General features: G+C 42.6%; 1 protein-coding gene across 1 annotated transcript in view; it reads right to left on the minus strand.

The window, feature by feature from the left end:
- Nucleotides 1–26,071, minus strand: part of ABCB1 (ATP binding cassette subfamily B member 1) — a 77,565-nt gene that overhangs the window by 13,998 nt on the left and 37,496 nt on the right. Inside the window, exons 12-18 of the mRNA XM_066585254.1 lie at nucleotides 24,862–24,987; nucleotides 24,090–24,293; nucleotides 23,478–23,648; nucleotides 23,156–23,317; nucleotides 20,888–21,052; nucleotides 18,984–19,130; nucleotides 2,043–2,147 (exon numbers count right to left, since the gene is read on the minus strand). Of these exons, the coding sequence (XP_066441351.1) occupies nucleotides 2,043–2,147; nucleotides 18,984–19,130; nucleotides 20,888–21,052; nucleotides 23,156–23,317; nucleotides 23,478–23,648; nucleotides 24,090–24,293; nucleotides 24,862–24,987 (1,080 nt within the window). The remainder of the gene's footprint in view (nucleotides 1–2,042; nucleotides 2,148–18,983; nucleotides 19,131–20,887; nucleotides 21,053–23,155; nucleotides 23,318–23,477; nucleotides 23,649–24,089; nucleotides 24,294–24,861; nucleotides 24,988–26,071) is intronic.

Here is a 26,071-nt window from a genome sequence, read left to right on the forward strand (position 1 = left end):
GGGTTCACACGAGCGTGCTATTGTGCTTGCATACGCACGCACAAAAACACGCTTGTATTTACAACAATGCATTCCCTATGGTGTGTGCACATGTCCGTGTTGTACAGGTGCGTGCCTGCAAAGATAGGACATGCGTGCACCAGTGGGAATGCACGCATTGTTCTCAATGGAGCAGTGGCTGCTCCCAGCGGCTCTATTGAAAACAATGGTCTGCCAGCACCCCTTTAAATATACATGTATGCACAAAAACACGCTTGTGTGACCCCACCCTTAAGGTGTACATAGCCTTTAAGACATGAAATGTGCAATTAAGCAAATATGGGGTATTTTATCATTAGAGGGATATTTGACACCTTTTCTGGCAGTTTTTTTTCTTGATGCACTTTAACCCCTTAACGACCGCCCCATCGGGAAACTACGTCCTGCTGTTGCAGGACGTGTATGGAGGGTGGTAACGCCGCTATCTCCCTCCATACAGCGCGGGCATCAGATGTTTATTACAGCTGACACCCGCGGGCAATAGCTGCGCTCCGCCGTTCGGCCGATCGCGGCTATTAACCCTTTAAATGCCGCTGTCAATTCTGACAGCGGCATTTAAATCCCCCGAACGCTGTTCGGGGGTCCCGCACGGCCCCCCCGCGGTGAGATCGGGGGAGCTGTGCAGGTGTCACGGCAGCCGGGGGCCTAATGAATGGCCCCAGGGCTGCCTTAGCAGACTGCCTATCAAGCCATCCACACAGGGTGGCTTCATAGACTGCCTGTAAAAAAGCAGTATGACGTAATGCTATAGCATTACGTCATACTGCAGGAGCGATCAAAGCATTGCATGTTAAAGTCCCCCAGGGGGACTTCAAAGTAAAGTAAAAAAAAAGATCAATAAAGTTTTTTTAATTGCTAAAAAAAAAAGTTATAAAAGTTTAAATCACCCCCCTTTTGCCATATCCATTATTAAAAAATCAAAATCATAAAATAAAAATATGTATTTGATATCGCCGCGTCCGTAAAAGTCCGATCTATCAAAGTAGTGCATTATTTTTCCCGCACGGTGAACGTCGTGTGAAAAAAAAAATAAAGAACGCCAGAAATACACTTTTTTAGTTACCCTGTCTCCCAGAAAAAACGCAATAAAAAGTGATCAAAAAGTCATATGTATTCCAAATTCATAGTATCGGAAACTTCAGGACATCCCGCAAAAAATGAGCCCTTGCTCAACTACGTCGACGAAAAAATAAAAAAGGTATTGCGCGCACAAAATGACCGCAGAAAATAATTGAAAAAAATTAAATATCTTAAAAAAAAAATAAAAGTACTACAGCAAAAAAAATACTATACAAGTTTGGTATCGTAGCAATCGTACTGACCCATAGAATAAAAAAATCAGGTCGTTTTTGTTGCAGTTTGTGTGCTGTAGAAACAGGACGCACCGAAAGATGGTGGAATGTCGGTTTTTTTCCATTTTTCTCTGCTAAGAATTTTTTTAAAGTTTTTCAGTAAATTATATGGTACAATAAATAGTGCCATTGAAAAATACAACTCATCCCGCAAAAAACAAGCCCTCATACAGCGACGTCAATGGATAAATAAAGGAGCTACGATTTTTTAAAAGGGAGTAGGAAAAAACAAAAATGGAAAAAAGCAAAGAAGCTCTGTCACTAAGGGGTTAAAGTGTGACAGATTTATCAAATGTCACATGATGATCATTCTGATGCATCCAGAGAGGTGCAGTCACTTTGTACGTCACCCAGCCACTGGACTGACACACACATTTTGCAACTTTTTAAAAGGTCACATTTCTTAAATCTGTCTAAAACGCTCACTCCACTGAAACTCTGCCCTCTTTTCTGGACACTTTTGAAAAGTGGAATGAGTGAACATCTGTTCTTTTTTGTGCAAATCAGTAGTGAATTGGCTTAAACTGATCTGTGCCAAAAAAGGTCCGACGTCAGCCAGAGTTTTAGCACAACGCCATAATAAATGTGCCCGTTTGTTTATGCTTTGCTACATCTTATTTGAAGTGCTGTATCACTACCAAACACAATTACCTGGAGGAAAAACGTCACAAACGAGACGCCGCCCAGTGCCAAAAATAACAGAGAAAACAGGGTGCTCTTGTACCTCACTTCAGCTTTGTCCTCAATGGCAAATATCTACAGGGGAAGAAAAACAATTATTACCAAGGCCAATGCGAGTGCATGCGGGATGGAAAGCAGATTCAAGTTTGAATATATTAAACGTTGTAATATGGCTTAAGGTATCGTTACATGGGCCAATAGTCACTCAACTGATCGACTTCAGATGTCTGTTGGCCCATGTACATGCGGCTCCCAACAGGGCACTGGGCGAGACATCATGCAGTAGTTGCTAGTCGTTCCTTTTCAGCTCAATGAAACAGATTAATTACTGAGCGGCTTATTGCTCTGTGTAAACAGGAGTCACGCAATGTTTGTGCAATTCCTGCTTACTGTGAATGGAGGCCATTAGAGAGGAGAGAGGGGAGGAAAAAGGGGAGAAGAGAGATGGGAGCAGAAGAGGGGGGAGAGAACAGAGTAAAGAGGAGAGGAGGAGAGAGAAGGAGAGGGAAGGAGAGAGGAGGAGAGGGAAGGAGAGTAAGGGAAAAGGTAGGAGAGAGGAGGAGAGGGAAGTTGAGGAGAGAAGAAGGGAAGAGAACAGAGGAGAGAGGAGAGTCAGAGGGGAGAATACTGCAGAAGAGAAGGGAGGAGAGGAGACAGAAGAGGAAAGAAGATACTAATGGAGAGGATATAGGAGAGTAGAGAAGAGGGAGGGAAGGAAAAGAAGAGAGAGAAAGAAGAGGAGAAAGGAAAGAAGGGAGGATGAGAGAGGAAAGATAAGGGGAGAGGGGAGAGGAGAGATGAGGAGAGGAGAGGAGCATACAGCACAGATCTCCAGTTTCACAGCAGGAAAATCCAGCTCACTTAGAGCAGCTATATAGATGTACTTACAGGAATGATAGTCAGGCAAGGAAAATACTAGTTGCATTACATCTAATACATTATGACTGCTTAAAGTGGGATGTTTTTTGCAATGATAAGTGAAGTTTAAATACTATGGACACCTTTGGGGGCAATTTTTTTTCACTTAAATGCATATATTTTGGGCTGACAATTTTTGCAGTGTCTTCTGCAGCTTCTACATATCAATGTATATAGACACTGCAGTCCGAGTCTCCATAAGAGATCCGTCAGTGTGATGGGCTGACGATTAAAGGTACTTTTACATGGAAATATAGAAAATTGATGGTAGGAAAAAAAGCACATAGTCCATCTAGTCTGCCCTCATATTATTTCCTCTGTATTTCCCTCTCAGGGTAGATTGAAACTTTTCCCGGCATTAATTCATTTACTGTTGATTTTCCAACCACGTCTGTTGAAGGTTTCTTCTCAGATTATTCCCCCACATTTAGCATCCTAATAAAAACATTCTCCACCTGAAGTATTTTCCATATTTAAAAATTTTGGTCATGCTCCCCCTCCTTTCTCTCCTCCTGTAACACATATAAAGGTTTCAGTCATGACCCCCTCCTTCTTTCCTTCTGTAATACATATGTGTATATTTTTCCATCAGGTCCCCCTCTCCTTTCTCTCCTTCTATAACATATATATAAAGGTTTCCATCATGTCCCCCTCTCCCTTCTCTCCTCGTGTAACATATATAAAGGTTTCCATCATGTCCCCCTCTCCCTTCTCTCCTCCTGTAATATATATAAAGGTTTCCATCATGTCCTCCTCTCTCTCCCTTCTCCTCCTATAACATATATAAAGGTTTCCATCATGTCCTCCTCTCCCTTCTCTCCTCCTGTAACATATATAAAGGTTTCCATCATGTCCCCCTCTCCCTTCTTTCCTCCTGTAACATATATAAATATTTCCATCATGTCCTCCTCTCTCCCTTTTCTCCTCCTGTAACATATATAAAGGTTTCCATCATGTCCTCTCCCTTCTCTCCTCCTGTAACATATATAAAGGTTTCCATCATGTCCCCCTCTCCCTTCTCTCCTCCTGTAACATATATAATGGTTTCCATCATGTCCCCCTCTCCCTTCTCTTCTCCTGTAACATATATAAAGGCTTCCATCATGTCCTCCTCTCCCTTCGCTCCTCTTGTAGCATATATAAAGGCTTCCATCATGTCCTCCTCTCCTCCTGTAACATATATATATAGGTTTCCATCATGTCCTTCTCTCCCTTCTCTTCTCCTGTAACATATATAAAGGTTTCTATCATGTCCCCTCTCCCTTCTCTCCTTCTGTAACATATATAAAGGTTTCCATAATGTCCCTCCTCTCCCTTCTCTCCTCCTGTAACATATATAAAGGTTTCCATCATGTCCTCCTCTCCCTTCTCTCCCCCTCTAACATATATAAAGGTTTCCATCATGTCCTCCTCTCTCCCTTCTCTCCTCCTGTAACATATATAAAGGTTTCCATCATGTCCCCCTCTCCCTTCTGTCCTCCTGTAACATATATAAAGGTTTCCATCATGTCCTCCCTTCTCCCTTCTGTAACATATATAAAGGTTTCCATCATGTCCTCCTCTCCCTTCTCTACTCCTGTAACATATATAAAGGTTTCCATCATGTCTCCCTCTCCCTTCTCTCCTCCTGTAACATATATAAAGGTTTCCATCATGTCCTCCTCTCCCTTCTCTCCTCCTGTAACATATATAAAGGTTTCCATCATGTCCTCCTCTCCCTTCTCTCCTCCTGTAACATATATAAAGGTTTCCATCATGTCCCTCTCTCCCTTCTCTCCTCCTGTAACATATATAAAGGTTTCCATCATGTCCTCCTCTCCCTTCTCTCCTCCTGTAACATATATAAAGGTTTCCATCATGTCCCCCTCTCCCTTCTCTCCTCCTATAACATATATAAAGGTTTCCATCATGTCCTCCTCTCCCTTCTCTTCTCCTGTAACATATATAAAGGTTTCCATCATGTCTCCCTCTCCCTTCTCTCCTCCTGTAACATATATAATGGTTTCCATCATGTCCCCCTCTCCCTTCTCTCCTCCTGTAACATATATAAAGGTTTCCATCATGTCCCTCCTCTCCCTTCTCCTTTCTGTAACATATATAAAGGTTTCCATCATGTCCCCCTCTCCCTTCCCTCCTCTTGTAACATATATAAAGGTTTCCATTATGTCCTCCTCTCCCTTCTCTCCTCCTGTAACATATATAAAGGTTTCCATCATGTCCCCCTCTCCCTTCCCTCCTCCTGTAACATATATAAAGGTTTCCATTATGGCCTCCTCTCCCTTCTCTCCTCCTGTAACACATGTAAAGGTTTCCATCATGTCCTCCTCTCCCTTCTCTCCTCCTGTAACATATATAAAGGTTTTCATCATGTCCTCCTCTCCCTTCTCTCCTCCTGTAACATATATAATGGTTTCCATCATGTCCCCCTCTCCCTTCTCTTCTCCTATAACATATATAAAGGTTTCCATCATGTCCCCCTCTCCCTTCTCTCCTCCTGTAACATATATAAAGGTTTCCATCATGTCCTCCTCTCCCTTCTCTCCTCCTCTAACATATATAAAGGTTTCCATCATGTCCTCCTCTCTCCCTTCTCTCCTCCTGTAACATATATAAAGGTTTCCATCATGTCCCCCTCTCCCTTCTGTCCTCCTGTAACATATATAAAGGTTTCCATCATGTCCTCCTCTCCCTTCTCCCTTCTGTAACATATATAAAGGTTTCCATCATGTCCTCCTCTCCCTTCTATAACATACATAAAGGTTTCCATCATGTCCTCCTCTCCCTTCTCTCCTCCTGTAACATATATAAAGGTTTCCATCATGTCCCCCTCTCCCTTCTCTCCTCCTGTAACATATATAAAGGTTTCCCTCATGTCCCCCTCTCCCTTCTCTCCTCCTGTAACATATAGAAAGGTTTCCATCATGTCCTCCTCTCCCTTCTCTCCTCCTGTAACATATATAAAGGTTCCCATCATGTCCCCCTCTCCCTTCTCTCCTCCTGTAACATATATAAAGGTTTCCATCATGTCCTCCTCTCCCTTCTCTACTCCTGTAACATATATAAAGGTTTCCATCATGTCTCCCTCTTCCTTCTCTCCTCCTGTAACATATATAATGGTTTCCATCATGTCCCCCTCTCCCTTCTCTCCTCCTGTAACATATATAAAGGTTTCCATCATGTCCTCCTCTCCCTTCTCTCCTCCTGTAACATATATAAAGGTTTCCATCATGTCCTCCTCTCCCTTCTCTCCTCCTATAACATATATAAAGGTTTCCATCATGTCCTCCTCTCCCTTCTCCCTTCTGTAACATATATAAAGGTTTCCTTCATATCCCCCTCTCCCTTCTCCCCTCATGTAACATATATAAAGGTTTCCTTCATGCCCCCCTCTCCCTTCTGTAACATATATAAAGGTTTCCATCATGTCCTCCTCTCCCTTCTCTCCTCCTGTAACATATATAAAGGTTTCCATCATGTCCTCCTTCCCTTCTCTCCTCCTATAACATATATGAAGGTTTCCATCATGTCCTCCTCTCCCTTCTCCCTTCTGTAACATATATAAAGGTTTCCTTCATGTCCCCCTCTCCCTTCTCCCCTCCTGTAACATATATAATGGTTTCCATCATGTCCCCCTCTCCATTCTTTCCTCCAGTAACATATATAAAGGTTTCCATCATGTCCTCCTCTCCCTTATATAACATACATAAAGGTTTCCATCATGTCCTTCTCTCCCTTCTCTCCTCCTGTAACATATATAAAGGTTTCCATCATGTCCTCCTCTCCCTTCTTTCCTCCTGTAACATATATAAAGGTTTCCATCATGTCCCCCTCTCCCTTCCCTCCTCCTGTAACATATATAAAGGTTTCCATTATGGCCTCCTCTCCCTTCTCTCCTCCTGTAACATATGTAAAGGTTTCCATCATGTCCTCCTCTCCCTTCTCTCCTCCTGTAACATATATAAAGGTTTTCATCATGTCCTCCTCTCCCTTCTCTACTCCTGTAACATATATAAAGGTTTCCATCATGTCTCCCTCTCCCTTCTCTCCTTCTGTAACATATATAAAGGTTTCCATCATGTCCTCCTCTCCCTTCTCTCCTCCTGTAACATATATAAAGGTTTCCATCATGTCCTCCTCTCCCTTCTCTCCTCCTGTAACATATATAAAGGTTTCCATCATGTCCCCCTCTCCCTTCTCTCCTCCTGTAACATATATAAAGGTTTCCATCATGTCCTCCTCTCCCTTCTCTCCTCCTGTAACATATATAAAGGTTTCCATCATGTCCCCCTCTCCCTTCTCTCCTCCTATAACATATATAAAGGTTTCCATCATGTCCTCCTCTCCCTTCTCTTCTCCTGTAACATATATAAAGGTTTCCATCATGTCTCCCTCTCCCTTCTCTCCTCCTGTAACATATATAATGGTTTCCATCATGTCCCCCTCTCCCTTCTCTCCTCCTGTAACATATATAAAGGTTTCCATCATGTCCCTCCTCTCCCTTCTCCTTTCTGTAACATATATAAAGGTTTCCATCATGTCCCCCTCTCCTTTCCCTCCTCCTGTAACATATATAAAGGTTTCCATTATGTCCTCCTCTCCCTTCTCTCCTCCTGTAACATATATAAAGGTTTCCATCATGTCCTCCTCTCCCTTCTCTCCTCCTGTAACATATATAAAGGTTTCCATCATGTCCCCCTCTCCCTTCCCTCCTCCTGTAACATATATAAAGGTTTCCATTATGGCCTCCTCTCCCTTCTCTCCTCCTGTAACACATGTAAAGGTTTCCATCATGTCCTCCTCTCCCTTCTCTCCTCCTGTAACATATATAAAGGTTTTCATCATGTCCTCCTCTCCCTTCTCTCCTCCTGTAACATATATAATGGTTTCCATCATGTCCCCCTCTCCCTTCTCTTCTCCTGTAACATATATAAAGGTTTCCATCATGTCCCCCTCTCCCTTCTGTCCTCCTGTAACATATATAAAGGTTTCCATCATGTCCTCCTCTCCCTTCTCCCTTCTGTAACATATATAAAGGTTTCCATCATGTCCTCCTCTCCCTTCTATAACATACATAAAGGTTTCCATCATGTCCTCCTCTCCCTTCTCTCCTCCTGTAACATATATAAAGGTTTCCATCATGTCCCCCTCTCCCTTCTCTCCTCCTGTAACATATATAAAGGTTTCCCTCATGTCCCCCTCTCCCTTCTCTCCTCCTGTAACATATATAAAGGTTCCCATCATGTCCCCCTCTCCCTTCTCTCCTCCTGTAACATATATAAAGGTTTCCATGATGTCCTCCTCTCCCTTCTCTACTCCTGTAACATATATAAAGGTTTCCATCATGTCTCCCTCTTCCTTCTCTCCTCCTGTAACATATATAATGGTTTCCATCATGTCCCCCTCTCCCTTCTCTCCTCCTGTAACATATATAAAGGTTTCCATCATGTCCTCCTCTCCCTTCTCTCCTCCTATAACATATATAAAGGTTTCCATCATGTCCTCCTCTCCCTTCTCCCTTCTGTAACATATATAAAGGTTTCCTTCATATCCCCCTCTCCCTTCTCCCCTCATGTAACATATATAAAGGTTTCCTTCATGCCCCCCTCTCCCTTCTGTAACATATATAAAGGTTTCCATCATGTCCTCCTCTCCCTTCTCTCCTCCTGTAACATATATAAAGGTTTCCATCATGTCCTCCTTCCCTTCTCTCCTCCTATAACATATATGAAGGTTTCCATCATGTCCTCCTCTCCCTTCTCCCTTCTGTAACATATATAAAGGTTTCCTTCATGTCCCCCTCTCCCTTCTCCCCTCCTGTAACATATATAATGGTTTCCATCATGTCCCCCTCTCCATTCTTTCCTCCAGTAACATATATAAAGGTTTCCATCATGTCCTCCTCTCCCTTCTCCCTTCTGTAACATATATAAAGGTTTCCATCATGTCCTCCTCTCCCTTCTATAACATACATAAAGGTTTCCATCATGTCCTTCTCTCCCTTCTCTCCTCCTGTAACATATATAAAGGTTTCCATCATGTCCTCCTCTCCCTTCTCTCCTCCTGTAACATATATAAAGGTTTCCATCATGTCCCCCTCTCCCTTCCCTCCTCCTGTAACATATATAAAGGTTTCCATTATGGCCTCCTCTCCCTTCTCTCCTCCTGTAACATATATAAAGGTTTTCATCATGTCCTCCTCTCCCTTCTCTCCTCCTGTAACATATATAATGGTTTCCATCATGTCCCCCTCTCCCTTCTCTCCTCCTGTAACATATATAAAGGTTTCCATCATGTCCCCCTCTCCCTTCTCTCCTCCTGTAACATATATAAAGGTTTCCATCATGTCCTCCTCTCCCTTCTCTCCTCCTCTAACATATATAAAGGTTTCCATCATGTCCCCCTCTCCCTTCTGTCCTCCTGTAACATATATAAAGGTTTCCATCATGTCCTCCTCTCCCTTCTCCCTTCTGTAACATATATAAAGGTTTCCATCATGTCCTCCTCTCCCTTCTCTCCTCCTGTAACATATATAAAGGTTTCCATCATGTCCTCCTCTCCCTTCTCTCCTCCTGTAACATATATAATGGTTTCCATCATGTCCCCCTCTCCCTTCTCTCCTCCTGTAACATATATAAAGGTTTCCATCATGTCCTCCTCTCCCTTCTCTCCTCCTATAACATATATAAAGGTTTCCATCATGTCCTCCTCTCCCTTCTCTCCTCCTATAACATATATGAAGGTTTCCATCATGTCCTCCTCTCCCTTCTCCCTTCTGTAACATATATAAAGGTTTCCATCATGTCCCCCTCTCCCTTCTCCCCTCCTGTAACATATATAATGGTTTCCATCATGTCCCCCTCTCCATTCTTTCCTCCAGTAACATATATAAAGGTTTCCTTCATGTCCCCCTCTCCCTTCTGTAACATATATAAAGGTTTCCATCATGTCCTTCTCTCCCTTCTCTCCTCCTGTAACATATATAAAGGTTTCCATCATGTCCTCCTTCCCTTCTCTCCTCCTATAACATATATGAAGGTTTCCATCATGTCCTCCTCTCCCTTCTCCCTTCTGTAACATATATAAAGGTTTCCTTCGTGTCCCCCTCTCCCTTCTCCCCTCCTATAACATATATAATGGTTTCCATCATGTCCCCCTCTCCATTCTTTCCTCCAGTAACATATATAAAGGTTTCCATCATGTCCTCCTCTCCCTTCTCTCCTCCTGTAACATATATAAAGGTTTCCATCATGTCCCCCTCTCCCTTCTCTCCTCCTGTAATATATATAAAGGTTTCCATCATGTCCTCCTCTCCTCCTGTAACATATATAAAAGTTTCCTTCATGTCCCCCTCTTCCTTCTCCCCTCCTGTAACATATATAATGGTTTCCATCATGTCCCCCTTTCCCTTCTCTCCTCCTGTAACATATATATGAAGGTTTCCATCATGTCCCCCTCTCCCTTCTTTCCTCCTGTAATATATATATAAAGGTTTCCATCATGTCCCCCTCTCCCTTCTTTACTCCTGTAACATATATATAAAGGTTTCCATCATGTCCCCCTCTCCCTTCTCTCCTCGTGTAACATATATAAAGGTTTCCATCATGTCCCCCTCTCCCTTCTCTCCTCCTGTAATATATATAAAGGTTTCCATCATGTCCTCCTCTCTCTCCCTTCTCCTCCCATAACATATATAAAGGTTTCCATCGTGTCCTCCTCTCCCTTCTCTCCTCCTGTAACATATATAAAGGTTTCCATCATGTCCCCCTCTCCCTTCTCTCCTCCTGTAACATATATAAAGGTTTCCATCATGTCCTCCTCTCCCTTCTCTCCTCCTGTAACATATATAAAGGTTTCCATCATGTCCCCCTCTCCCTTCTCTCCTCCTGTAACATATATAAAGGTTTCCATCATGTCCTCCTCTCCCTTCTCTACTCCTGTAACATATATAAAGGTTTCCATCATGTCCCCCTCTCCCTTCTCTCCTCCTGTAACATATATAATGGTTTCCATCATGTCCCCCTCTCCCTTCTCTCCTCCTGTAATATATATAAAGGTTTCCATCATGTCCCTCCTCTCCCTTCTCCCTTCTGTAACATATATAAAGGTTTCCATCATGTCCCCCTCTCCCTTCCCTCCTCCTGTAACATATATAAAGGTTTCCATTATGTCCTCCTCTTCCTTCTCTCCTCCTGTAACATATGTAAAGGTTTCCATCATGTCCTCCTCTCCCTTCTCTCCTCCTCTAACATATATAAAGGTTTCCATCATGTCCTCCTCTCTCCCTTCTCTCCTGCTGTAACATATATAAAGGTTTCCATCATGTCCCCCTCTCCCTTCTGTCCTCCTGTAATATATATAAAGGTTTCCATCATGTCCTCCTCTCCTCCTATAACATATATAAAGGTTTCCTTCATGTCTCCCTCTTCCTTCGCCCCTCCTGTAACATATATAAAGGTTTCCATCATGCCCTCCTCTCCCTTCTCCTCCTGTAACATATATAAAGGTTTCCATCATGTCCCCCTCTCCCTTCTCTCCTCCTGTAATATATATAAAGGTTTCCATCATGTCCTCCTCTCCTCCTATAACATATATAAAGGTTTCCTTCATGTCTCCCTCTCCCTTCTCTCCTCCTGTAACATATATAATGGTTTCCATCATGTCCCCCTCTCCATTCTTTCCTCCAGTAACATATATAAAGGTTTCCATCATGTCCTCCTCTCCCTTCTCCCTTCTGTAACATATATAAAGGTTTCCATCATGTCCTCCTCTCCCTTCTATAACATACATAAAGGTTTCCATCATGTCCTTCTCTCCCTTCTCTCCTCCTGTAACATATATAAAGGTTTCCATCATGTCCTCCTCTCCCTTCTTTCCTCCTGTAACATATATAAAGGTTTCCATCATGTCCCCCTCTCCCTTCCCTCCTCCTGTAACATATATAAAGGTTTCCATTATGGCCTCCTCTCCCTTCTCTCCTCCTGTAACATATATAAAGGTTTCCATCATGTCCTCCTCTCCCTTCTCTCCTCCTGTAACATATATAAAGGTTTCCATCATGTCCCCCTCTCCCTTCTCTCCTCCTGTAACATATATATAAAGGTTTCCATCATGTCCCCCTCTCCCTTCTCTCCTCCTGTAACATATTTATAAAGGTTTCCATCATGTCCCCCTCTCCCTTCTTTCCTCCTGTAACATATATATAAAGGTTTCCATCATGTCCCCCTCTCCCTTCTCTCCTCGTGTAACATATATAAAGGTTTCCATCATGTCCCCCTCTCCCTTCTCTCCTCCTGTAATATATATAAAGGTTTCCTTCATGTCCTCCCCTCTCTCCCTTCTCCTCCTATAACATATATAAAGGTTTCCATCATGTCCTCCTCTCCTCCTATAACATATATAAAGGTTTCCATTATGTCCCCCTCTCCCTTCTCTCCTCCTCTAACATATATAAAGGTTTCCATCATGTCCCTCCTCTCCCCTTTCTCCTCCTATAACATATATAAAGGTTTCCATCCTGTCCCCCTCTCCCTTCTATAACATATATAAAGGTTTCCATCATGTCCCTCCTCTCCCCTCTCTCCTCCTATAACATATATAAAGGTTTCCATCCTGTCCCCCTCTCCCTTCTATAACATATATAAAGGTTTCCATCCTGTCCCCCTCTCCCTTCTATAACATATATAAAGGTTTCCATCCTGTCCCCCTCTCCCTTCTATAACATATATAAACATTTCCATCATGTCCCCCTCACCCTTCTCTCCTCCTGTAACATATATAAAGGTTTCCATCATGTCCTCCTCTCCCTTCTCTCCTCCTGTAACATATATAAAGGTTTCCATCATGTCTCCCTCTCCCTTCTCTCCTTCTGTAACATATATAAAGGTTTCCATCATGTCCCCCTCTCCCTTCTCTCCTCCTGTAATATATATAAAGGTTTCCATCATGTCCTCCTCTCCTCCTGTAACATATATAAAAGTTTCCTTCATGTCCCCCTCTTCCTTCTCCCCTCCTGTAACATATATAATGGTTTCCATCATGTCCCCCTTTCCCTTCTCTCCTCCTGTAACATATATATGAAGGTTTCCATCATGTCCCCCTCTCCCTTCTTTCCTCCTGTAATATATATATAAAGGTTTCCATCATGTCCCCCTCTCCCTTCTTTACTCCTGTAACATATATATAAAGGTTTCCATCATGTCCCCCTCTCCCTTCTCTCCTCGTGTAACATATATAAAGGTTTCCATCATGTCCCCCTCTCCCTTCTCTCCTCCTGTAATATATATAAAGGTTTCCATCATGTCCTCCTCTCTCTCCCTTCTCCTCCTATAACATATATAAAGGTTTCCATCGTGTCCTCCTCTCCCTTCTCTCCTCCTGTAACATATATAAAGGTTTCCATCATGTCCCCCTCTCCCTTCTCTCCTCCTGTAACATATATAAAGGTTTCCATCATGTCCTCCTCTCCCTTCTCTCCTCCTGTAACATATATAAAGGTTTCCATCATGTCCCCCTCTCCCTTCTCTCCTCCTGTAACATATATAAAGGTTTCCTTCATATCCCCCTCTCCCTTCTCCCCTCATGTAACATATATAAAGGTTTCCTTCATGCCCCCCTCTCCCTTCTGTAACATATATAAAGGTTTCCATCATGTCCTCCTCTCCCTTCTCTCCTCCTGTAACATATATAAAGGTTTCCATCATGTCCTCCTTCCCTTCTCTCCTCCTATAACATATATGAAGGTTTCCATCATGTCCTCCTCTCCCTTCTCCCTTCTGTAACATATATAAAGGTTTCCTTCATGTCCCCCTCTCCCTTCTCCCCTCCTGTAACATATATAATGGTTTCCATCATGTCCCCCTCTCCATTCTTTCCTCCAGTAACATATATAAAGGTTTCCATCATGTCCTCCTCTCCCTTCTCCCTTCTGTAACATATATAAAGGTTTCCATCATGTCCTCCTCTCCCTTCTATAACATACATAAAGGTTTCCATCATGTCCTTCTCTCCCTTCTCTCCTCCTGTAACATATATAAAGGTTTCCATCATGTCCTCCTCTCCCTTCTCTCCTCCTGTAACATATATAAAGGTTTCCATCATGTCCCCCTCTCCCTTCCCTCCTCCTGTAACATATATAAAGGTTTCCATTATGGCCTCCTCTCCCTTCTCTCCTCCTGTAACATATGTAAAGGTTTCCATCATGTCCTCCTCTCCCTTCTCTCCTCCTGTAACATATATAAAGGTTTTCATCATGTCCTCCTCTCCCTTCTCTCCTCCTGTAACATATATAATGGTTTCCATCATGTCCCCCTCTCCCTTCTCTCCTCCTGTAACATATATAAAGGTTTCCATCATGTCCCCCTCTCCCTTCTCTCCTCCTGTAACATATATAAAGGTTTCCATCATGTCCTCCTCTCCCTTCTCTCCTCCTCTAACATATATAAAGGTTTCCATCATGTCCCCCTCTCCCTTCTGTCCTCCTGTAACATATATAAAGGTTTCCATCATGTCCTCCTCTCCCTTCTCCCTTCTGTAACATATATAAAGGTTTCCATCATGTCCTCCTCTCCCTTCTCTCCTCCTGTAACATATATAAAGGTTTCCATCATGTCCTCCTCTCCCTTCTCTCCTCCTGTAACATATATAATGGTTTCCATCATGTCCCCCTCTCCCTTCTCTCCTCCTGTAACATATATAAAGGTTTCCATCATGTCCTCCTCTCCCTTCTCTCCTCCTATAACATATATAAAGGTTTCCATCATGTCCTCCTCTCCCTTCTCTCCTCCTATAACATATATGAAGGTTTCCATCATGTCCTCCTCTCCCTTCTCCCTTCTGTAACATATATAAAGGTTTCCATCATGTCCCCCTCTCCCTTCTCCCCTCCTGTAACATATATAATGGTTTCCATCATGTCCCCCTCTCCATTCTTTCCTCCAGTAACATATATAAAGGTTTCCTTCATGTCCCCCTCTCCCTTCTGTAACATATATAAAGGCTTCCATCATGTCCTTCTCTCCCTTCTCTCCTCCTGTAACATATATAAAGGTTTCCATCATGTCCTCCTTCCCTTCTCTCCTCCTATAACATATATGAAGGTTTCCATCATGTCCTCCTCTCCCTTCTCCCTTCTGTAACATATATAAAGGTTTCCTTCGTGTCCCCCTCTCCCTTCTCCCCTCCTATAACATATATAATGGTTTCCATCATGTCCCCCTCTCCATTCTTTCCTCCAGTAACATATATAAAGGTTTCCATCATGTCCTCCTCTCCCTTCTCTCCTCCTGTAACATATATAAAGGTTTCCATCATGTCCCCCTCTCCCTTCTCTCCTCCTGTAATATATATAAAGGTTTCCATCATGTCCTCCTCTCCTCCTGTAACATATATAAAAGTTTCCTTCATGTCCCCCTCTTCCTTCTCCCCTCCTGTAACATATATAATGGTTTCCATCATGTCCCCCTTTCCCTTCTCTCCTCCTGTAACATATATATGAAGGTTTCCATCATGTCCCCCTCTCCCTTCTTTCCTCCTGTAATATATATATAAAGGTTTCCATCATGTCCCCCTCTCCCTTCTTTACTCCTGTAACATATATATAAAGGTTTCCATCATGTCCCCCTCTCCCTTCTCTCCTCGTGTAACATATATAAAGGTTTCCATCATGTCCCCCTCTCCCTTCTCTCCTCCTGTAATATATATAAAGGTTTCCATCATGTCCTCCTCTCTCTCCCTTCTCCTCCTATAACATATATAAAGGTTTCCATCGTGTCCTCCTCTCCCTTCTCTCCTCCTGTAACATATATAAAGGTTTCCATCATGTCCCCCTCTCCCTTCTCTCCTCCTGTAACATATATAAAGGTTTCCATCATGTCCTCCTCTCCCTTCTCTCCTCCTGTAACATATATAAAGGTTTCCATCATGTCCCCCTCTCCCTTCTCTCCTCCTGTAACATATATAAAGGTTTCCATCATGTCCTCCTCTCCCTTCTCTACTCCTGTAACATATATAAAGGTTTCCATCATGTCCCCCTCTCCCTTCTCTCCTCCTGTAACATATATAATGGTTTCCATCATGTCCCCCTCTCCCTTCTCTCCTCCTGTAATATATATAAAGGTTTCCATCATGTCCCTCCTCTCCCTTCTCCCTTCTGTAACATATATAAAGGTTTCCATCATGTCCCCCTCTCCCTTCCCTCCTCCTGTAACATATATAAAGGTTTCCATTATGTCCTCCTCTTCCTTCTCTCCTCCTGTAACATATGTAAAGGTTTCCATCATGTCCTCCTCTCCCTTCTCTCCTCCTCTAACATATATAAAGGTTTCCATCATGTCCTCCTCTCTCCCTTCTCTCCTGCTGTAACATATATAAAGGTTTCCATCATGTCCCCCTCTCCCTTCTGTCCTCCTGTAATATATATAAAGGTTTCCATCATGTCCTCCTCTCCTCCTATAACATATATAAAGGTTTCCTTCATGTCTCCCTCTTCCTTCGCCCCTCCTGTAACATATATAAAGGTTTCCATCATGCCCTCCTCTCCCTTCTCCTCCTGTAACATATATAAAGGTTTCCATCATGTCCCCCTCTCCCTTCTCTCCTCCTGTAATATATATAAAGGTTTCCATCATGTCCTCCTCTCCTCCTATAACATATATAAAGGTTTCCTTCATGTCTCCCTCTCCCTTCTCTCCTCCTGTAACATATATAATGGTTTCCATCATGTCCCCCTCTCCATTCTTTCCTCCAGTAACATATATAAAGGTTTCCATCATGTCCTCCTCTCCCTTCTCCCTTCTGTAACATATATAAAGGTTTCCATCATGTCCTCCTCTCCCTTCTATAACATACATAAAGGTTTCCATCATGTCCTTCTCTCCCTTCTCTCCTCCTGTAACATATATAAAGGTTTCCATCATGTCCTCCTCTCCCTTCTTTCCTCCTGTAACATATATAAAGGTTTCCATCATGTCCCCCTCTCCCTTCCCTCCTCCTGTAACATATATAAAGGTTTCCATTATGGCCTCCTCTCCCTTCTCTCCTCCTGTAACATATATAAAGGTTTCCATCATGTCCTCCTCTCCCTTCTCTCCTCCTGTAACATATATAAAGGTTTCCATCATGTCCCCCTCTCCCTTCTCTCCTCCTGTAACATATATATAAAGGTTTCCATCATGTCCCCCTCTCCCTTCTTTCCTCCTGTAACATATTTATAAAGGTTTCCATCATGTCCCCCTCTCCCTTCTTTCCTCCTGTAACATATATATAAAGGTTTCCATCATGTCCCCCTCTCCCTTCTCTCCTCGTGTAACATATATAAAGGTTTCCATCATGTCCCCCTCTCCCTTCTCTCCTCCTGTAATATATATAAAGGTTTCCTTCATGTCCTCCCCTCTCTCCCTTCTCCTCCTATAACATATATAAAGGTTTCCATCATGTCCTCCTCTCCTCCTATAACATATATAAAGGTTTCCATTATGTCCCCCTCTCCCTTCTCTCCTCCTCTAACATATATAAAGGTTTCCATCATGTCCCTCCTCTCCCCTTTCTCCTCCTATAACATATATAAAGGTTTCCATCCTGTCCCCCTCTCCCTTCTATAACATATATAAAGGTTTCCATCATGTCCCTCCTCTCCCCTCTCTCCTCCTATAACATATATAAAGGTTTCCATCCTGTCCCCCTCTCCCTTCTATAACATATATAAAGGTTTCCATCCTGTCCCCCTCTCCCTTCTATAACATATATAAAGGTTTCCATCCTGTCCCCCTCTCCCTTCTATAACATATATAAACATTTCCATCATGTCCCCCTCACCCTTCTCTCCTCCTGTAACATATATAAAGGTTTCCATCATGTCCTCCTCTCCCTTCTCTCCTCCTGTAACATATATAAAGGTTTCCATCATGTCTACCTCTCCCTTCTCTCCTTCTGTAACATATATAAAGGTTTCCATCATGTCCTCCTCTCCCTTCTCTCCCCCTGTAACATACATAAAGGTTTCCATCATGTCCCCTCTCTACCTTCTCTCCTCCTGTAACGTATAACATATATAAAGGTTTTCATTAAGTTTTGGTTTTGATACCGTCCCCCATTTTTGTAGCCTTCTTGGGCCTCGTTCTGTGTTATCAATGTCTTTCTATAGGTGAGGTCTCCAGAACTGAACACAGTATTCCAGATGGCACAATTAATCATTGGAAAGAGCGAACGAGTTCTTTGCTTTCCAATGACATCTATTCAGCTAATTATTTACATTTTTTCAGCATTGTTGATCCGTCTGGGAAATTTGGAAATGCCTGGAAATGGTTTGCTGAACGATTGCCTTTTACATGAGACTACTTGGCGAACGATGAACAATATTTTATATGCCTGCATAAAGTGAATGACAAATCAAAGAGAACAACTTGTCATTCATTGTCCAGTTGTTGGCCGTGCTTATACTGAACGATTACTGGTAATTTGTACTTAGTTTTCAGCCCTGATCTCTCCTCTCATGATCGTATCAGTAAATATATTTCCACCATAAAGGTAAAAGTTGTTGTGGTCATAAATTGGCTGGTAAGAAGGTGCAGGAGAGGAGAGGGCAGAGGGGAACAAGCCGTCAGTCCAGCCTCACAGGAGAAGGCAGAGGGAAACAAGCTGTCAGTCCAGCCTCACAGGAGAGGGCAGAGGGGAACAAGCCGTCAGTCCAGCCTCACAGGAGAGGGCAGAGGGGAACAAGCCGTCAGTCCAGCCTCACAGGAGAGGGCAGAGGGGAACAAGCCGTCAGTCCAGTGGCCCTTCATTTAGGTGAAAAATAAAAAAATGCTCCCCAAATGTGTCCATAGGCTTTAAGGGTTCTAATAGTTCACTACTTAAGTGTCCAGTGTGCAAATTTACTTCTGAGTTTAAAAAGGTCTCTAGATGATCAGACTTTTGCTGTACTAGGAGATGTGCGGCAAAGACAAGTAAGCTGTAGTGATAGAAGATACCAGACGTGAGCTGCAGTTATTTACTTACCCCAATAATCTTTGAGAATATAATAGCAAATGCTGGCTGTGTAGCACCGTTTATAATGGCGCAAATGATCCCGACCACAAAATATGGCCATTCAGGTTTGTTGTACTTCATGACTTTGAGAAAAGAGACTGCTGGAACCTTTTCAACCTGAAATATACATATCCAATATATGAATAGGGAAGGGGAAACATCAAGAGTTTATCAAACCATTTTCATCTGAATGAAAGGCATTATTGCACAGAATGAGCAACAGAAAAGTAACCCTGCCTCTCACAATACTGCGACAGGAAGAACGAGCAAGTGGATTTTTCTTTTCCAAAGCTTCATTGATTAACTCATGTTACAACAGATGCTGGAAGTGATTTCCATTTTTTTCTATGCACGTCTGGGCACATTAGAACATGTTGGCTGAGAGTGCTTGCAGCTCTTCAACAGTGATGTTGTGGAAAGTATTTGCTATGTTTTCCTTAAATTCATCCAGGATTTGTGGATTATTGGCATACACTTTCTGCTTTAAATTTCCCTAAAGATCGCATGTGGATAAGTCTGTTGAACGTGGTGTCTATAACACCTTACTCAGAGTTCACTCTTTTATATACAGTTCATGAATCTGTGATAGTGAGTCGCGGGGGTGTGGCATGTTGTCTCATCTTTTTAGAAAAAGCAATATATTCGAAAATATGTTCTGGGCACCCCACTTTAAAAAAGACATAGACAAACTGGAGCAAGTTCAGAGAAGAGTTACCAAGATGGTGAGTGGTCTACAAATCATGTCCTATGAGGAACGGTTAAAGGATCTGGGAATGTTTAGCAGAAGAGAAGGCTGAGAGGAGACTTAATAGCTGTCTACAAATATCTGAAGGGCCGTCACAGTGCAGAGGGATCAGCCCTATTCTCATCTGTACAAGGAAAAACTAGAAGCAATGGGATGAAACTGGAAGGGAGAAGACACAGATTAGATATTAGACAGTGAGGGGGATCATGGTGGATGGGCCCACATGCCTTGTTCTAAATGTGTGCTCTGAAACTTGCATTTTTATGTGGTTAGTATAAACAAAAATTGTGTAATTCTATGCAGATATTAAATGTGTGTGAATGCTGAGGTGTGTTTCTGTTTATGTGGGTGAATCAGGTGAGCAGCAGCCCCTTTAAGCATTTTCAGACCATCTGTAGTATATCATTATATACCCCAAAACGTTGGTTGCCTTAGTTTTACATGTTATCCTATTGTACACGCTGTAGCCCCTTTTTCAGTATATCTCTGAAATCAGAGCTTGTGATCTTGCAAGGTCAAAGAGGTAATCTACAGCTGTAACCTGAGAGTTACATCACAGCCTGCCATGTAGCTTAATTGGTATGTATAGAGCAAACAACCTGACAGTGTATGGTGTCCATCCTCACAACCAACTTTCCTATTGTTTCAATGTTTCTAACCTAAAAAGTGAAGCAAGTTTGTAAATATTCTTCATTATAAATATTGTATTGTGTTTACAGCTTCTAAGCGGATTTAGGTCTCCATGGTAACAGACTACAAATGAACCCTCTGTAGTCTGATCCAACAACCTTCTACTTCTGTCCATTTGTCCCTTACTTCCTACAAATTAATGTTTAGTAAGATGTAAGTGACAGATGGAACATGATATCACTGCATCTGTACAATTGGAGATCTAGACATCTGCATAGAAGGGGTAGACACAAGATGGCAGGATATTTTCAATGAACACTATTTGCAAACTTGTTTCATTTTTCATTTTAGATTCATTGAAAACATTGATTGCTAAGGTGTTCCGTTTCTTTTAAGCAGCTCGATGTTGCCAGGATAGTCCTATCCTTATGTTCCTAATTCAATAGTTCCAAGTACAATAGCATCTATCACTCTTAGGCTGGTAGGTCCTGGCACTCACTTCGTCTTTGTCATTCTTTTCTAGGTCTTCTTCATCCTCTAATGCTTTCTTGACACTGCTGTGTCGACTTGACTTCCTCCTCATCAGCTTGCTATCAACGCGGTTTACATGATCCTTGCTTTTTTCAATGCCCTCCATTTCTTTATTGTCCTCAGCATCTACTGTCTGATAATGACAGAGAATAAAAGCTGTTAAATTCTATCATGTGGGGGACCAAATATCTTTCATGTTACACAATATATTTATGACATTGATTTGATAGGTATTATTGGGGTTTTGACTGTTCGGATCTCCTCCAATCTTAGAATGGAGGCACAAATCAAATGGCCATACATATGCAGTCGGTCACTCCTACTGATGCCTACATGAGTTATGAATAAAGCTAAATAAGTTTGCATATGTAGCAATGTCTATGAGTGGAAAGGAAGACTACGGCTGCATTCACAATCCCTTTGCATGCTGTGCCCGAGAAACTCAGGCACAACTCCCATCAGACAGCACACAGACCCATTACAGCCAATTGGGCCATGCCGACGTGCGGTTTTCCTTTATATGGACTGATGAAATGTGTAAAAATATCACTGAATGTCCTACTCTTGCCCAATTTCCATGACATAAGTCCCCCATGCAGGTCAATGGGTGCACAAAAAAAAGTGATTATTGCTAAGCAATGTGAGAAAAAAAAATTAGGCCTCCTTCCGGGTCCATGTTACTTTATCTCTAGAGATGAGCGAGTATACTCGCTAAGGCACTACTCGCTCGAGTAATGTGCCTTAGCCGAGTATCTCCCCGCTCGTCCCTAAAGATTCGGGGGCCGGCAGGGGGCGGGGAGCGGCGGGGGAGAGCGGGGAGGAACGGAGGGGAGATCTCTTTCTCCCTCTCTTCCCCCCCACTCCCCCCTGCTCCCCGCCGCAACTCACCTGTCAGCCGCGGCGGCCCCCGAATCTTCAGGGACGAGCAGGGAGATACTCGGCTAAGGCACATTACTCGAGCGAGTAGTGCCTTAGTGAGTATACTCGCTCATCCCTATTTATCTCCATTTGACAGTGCAGAACAAGTGTTAAAACTCTATTTTCTGTTTACAAAACTACATTGTATGAAATATTTGCTAAAAACAGATTTGCAATTGAAATAATATGGATGACACACATAAGTAAGAAGCGGATGCTTATGCAACAAGGTCACACACAGATTGAAATTGGTCTGTTTGTCACAGATCAAAATCAAACACACTCATCTAAATGGGTCCTTAGGGGGGTATTCCCAAGATTGCCTTTTTTTTTTACCTTTCCACAAGATAAAAGTCTGATTAATGGGGGTTTTAGTGTTGAGACCCGCACTGATCCTGAGAACGAGGGTCTCATGTCCCCCTCTCATCCGCACTGCGGGCTCACTGCACCCCTGCTGGAATGCGGCGGTGACCAAGCATGCCTGATGCCGCTTCATTCATCTTCTATAACACTGCCGGAGATAGCCAAGCACTTGTACTCGCCTATTCCCATCAGCTGATTGAAATGAGTTAGACTGGCATTGCCCATGCTTGAGTGCCGCTCCATGCAATCTCCGCATCACTATGCATACTGCAATAAACACTGGTTAACCCACATGAGACCAGGCCACAAGCTGCACAGTGAAAGTAACATGTGCATCGCTCTATATGATCTTTCAGCTGCCGGTCCACAGAATAAAAAGGCATCTTCAGAACTAAATGTAAAGTCCAGCACTGAAATATCCTTTATTAATGTAGCAATAAAAGCCAATAAGGTTTCAGGGTCTACAAGACATAAGGATTGCTCATGAGTTTCCATGTTCGATTATCTTGGTCACAGCTATATAACACTCTAGGGTACGCCACAGCCCTGATCTCAAGATCAGTGGGAGTCCCAGAGGTCGGATCTCCACCCTCACACAACAAGCTGTGATAAGAAGTCTACTAACATGGTAACTGGTAAGTGGATACTTTCGTGTTGTGGACCCTGACCGTGGCACTTTAATAGTATACTAATAAAGGATATGTCTTTGGACTTTACCTTTTGTTCTGAAGATGCACAACCTGTAGGGTTGAATTGAGGATCAGAGGTCACTCTTGATGGCACAAGCTGTACTGCAAAAACAAGTCCCGGCTATAATAAGGGCCATAAGGGCCACGGTCTTATGGATCCTTGGACATTATAACAATATGTCATGACTGACTTGCAATGAGTAACTTTTCAAGTACGGTGTTGAACCTTGTTCTGTAGCCATCGCTGTTCCTAACCTTCCACTAACCTGCATAGTGACCAGCTTATAGTAAATTCCCTCTTTTTTCATCAGTTCTGCATGGTCTCCTTGCTCGGTTATGACACCTTCATAGAATCCAGCAATAGTGTCTGCGTTCCGGATTGTGGACAATCGGTGGGCAATGACGATAGTGGTACGACCTTCTCTAGCCTACCAAAAACAAATGTGAAGAGCTAAGAGGCAGATCAATTCAATGGTCAGTCATCCAAATAAGACTATAAGTTGTACAAGTTTAGTCAGGCCAAAATATCAGCCAGTGAGACCCTATGATACATACATTAAAGAGGCAGAAACATAACACATTGAATACCTTATCCAGAGCTGCCTGGACAACAGCTTCACTTTCAGTGTCCAGAGCTGATGTGGCCTCATCAAGAAGAAGAATTTTGGGGTTCCGAACCAGAGCTCTGGCAATGGCGATTCTTTGCTTCTGGCCTCCACTAAGCTGTGTTCCTCTCTCTCCAACGAGAGTATCAAATCTCTGCAAATTTATCAAACACGTATTCAATATAACATCTACAGCATGTTATTATATAGCATATTGGACATCAGGCTCACAGTACTCTACTGTGCCTTCTAGGTCCCACAAACTGATCCTGGCCGTGTTTACAGTCTAGATAAACTGTCCCTTGATGAATTGCGTATCCTGTTGGGATAGCACTCAGGAAATAGAATGAGGCAGCGGCTAGTATAGACCTCTCTGAAGAGGTCTACAGTAGCAACTGTCCCTTCTGCTGCTTTTTTAAAAGATTGTGTGCCCCCCCCCCCCCTCAATAAGTGGATTGAAGAGCATCTCTATCATGGAGAGTAGTAGGTCTCATGCTGATGCCAGTCATAAGTGCCCAGAATAGTTGGATTAATCTATTAGACTGTCATGCATCAAATTCCTATACATAGAAAAACATAACGAGTGAGACCTTACATCTGGAAGCTTCATGATGAAGTTGTAGGCATTGGCTTCCTTCGTGGCTTGTACAATTTCCTCCATGGTGACATTTTCTCGGCCAAAGCGGATATTCTCAGCTATAGTGGTATCAAACAGGATGGGCTCCTGGCTCACCACACCGATGATCTCTCTTAGGTATCTGGTATTCAAGTTACGAATATCTTGCCCATCAATAGTGATCTACGAGAAGATACATGTACACAGTGGAAATCTATCCATGACTATAAGGAGGGCTATTACTATTATTACTGTGACACAAAGGTCCATCCTCCACTTATTCCTGGAAAAGTAAAAAGGGTAGAGAAGAAAAAGACGCTGATCGGGTGGCGCCACCTCTTTTAGAAAATGGTGCACATGCTTGGATATTTAGAAGAAAGTGTTGCTTTTTATGAAAAATCTTTTTTTGTTTTTTCTTAAATAAAGCAACATTTTTTCTAAGTATCCATGCATGTGCGCCATTTTCTAAAAGAGGTGGAGCCACCCGATCAGCGTCTTTTTCTCCTCTACCCATTATCTCACTGGCCAACCTATCTAGACTGCACAGTTGCTGATTTGGCCGCACATGGACTTGTTGCACCTATTTCTCTTCACCACAAACGGAAATAAGAAACTATAGATTGGAGTAATTACTCCAGCGATCACCTCACTGGATCTTCATCGGAGTAGCTCCACTTCCTTCCTTTTTTCTTTTATACCTCCACTATCTCTATTGGAAAAATATTTTAAAAAAAGAAAGAATCTCTCTTACCGCGCCTTCTTCTGGGTCGTAGAATCTCTGAAGGAGCTGGACTGTTGTACTTTTTCCACAACCACTGCTCCCCACAAGGGCCACAGTCTTACCATTGGGAACCATGAGGTTCAAACCTTTCAAAACCTTCAATAATAAACATAATTTTGATTAGATATGTACTAAACTGGGTACATAGATGGTGCTGCCATACTATACAAAATGCCACCGAACATGACACATTAATAGCACCGCCATACTGTAAACACACTATATGGACAAGGATTTGGACGCTGCATGTTTTTCAGACAAAGTGCTTTATTCTTCTATACAGTAACGTGTCGCCCTCCTTCTGCTTGTATTACAGCGGCCGCACATCGAGGCCGACTCTCCACAGGTTCTCTGTAAGTCTGGGCAGGAATAACCGCCATTCCTTGTGCCAGGCTGTGAGAAGAGATTGTTGTGAAGATGGGCGTGGGTGGCGGTGTCGTACCCGTCGCTTCAGTTCGTCCCACAAGGGGTTGATCGGATGAATGAATAATTATTACAAAATGAGCCGCTTTTTATTTTATCCATGCCCTTCCCAGCAGACCGTTCGGCAAACTCAGTATTCGCATATTTGCTGATTTTCTGCAGTGTCCAAATTGTTTTGTCATTGTAGTGTATAAATAATGCCGTTACACATTAATAACACTGCCATACCGTACACATAACTAATGCCGTTACACATTACACATTAATAACACTGCCATACCGTACACATAACTAATGCCGTTACACATTACACATTAATAACACTGCCATACCGTACACATAACTAATGCCGTTACACATTACACATTAATAACACTGCCATACCGTACACATAACTAATGCCGTTACACATTACACATTAATAACACTGCCATACCGTACACATAACTAATGCCGTTACACATTGATAACACTGCCATACCGTACACATAACTAATGCCGTTACACATTGATAACACTGCCATACCGTACACATAACTAATGCCGTTACACATTACACATTGATAACACTGCCATACCGTACACATAACTAATGCCGTTACACATTACACATTAATAACACTGCCATACCGTACACATAACTAATGCCGTTACACATTACACATTAATAACACTGCCATACCGTACACATAACTAATGCCGTTACACATTACACATTGATAACACTGCCATACCGTACACATAACTAATGCCGTTA

This window comes from Eleutherodactylus coqui, chromosome 12, assembly GCF_035609145.1.
Source record: "Eleutherodactylus coqui strain aEleCoq1 chromosome 12, aEleCoq1.hap1, whole genome shotgun sequence".
NCBI classification, from domain to species: Eukaryota; Metazoa; Chordata; class Amphibia; order Anura; family Eleutherodactylidae; genus Eleutherodactylus; species Eleutherodactylus coqui.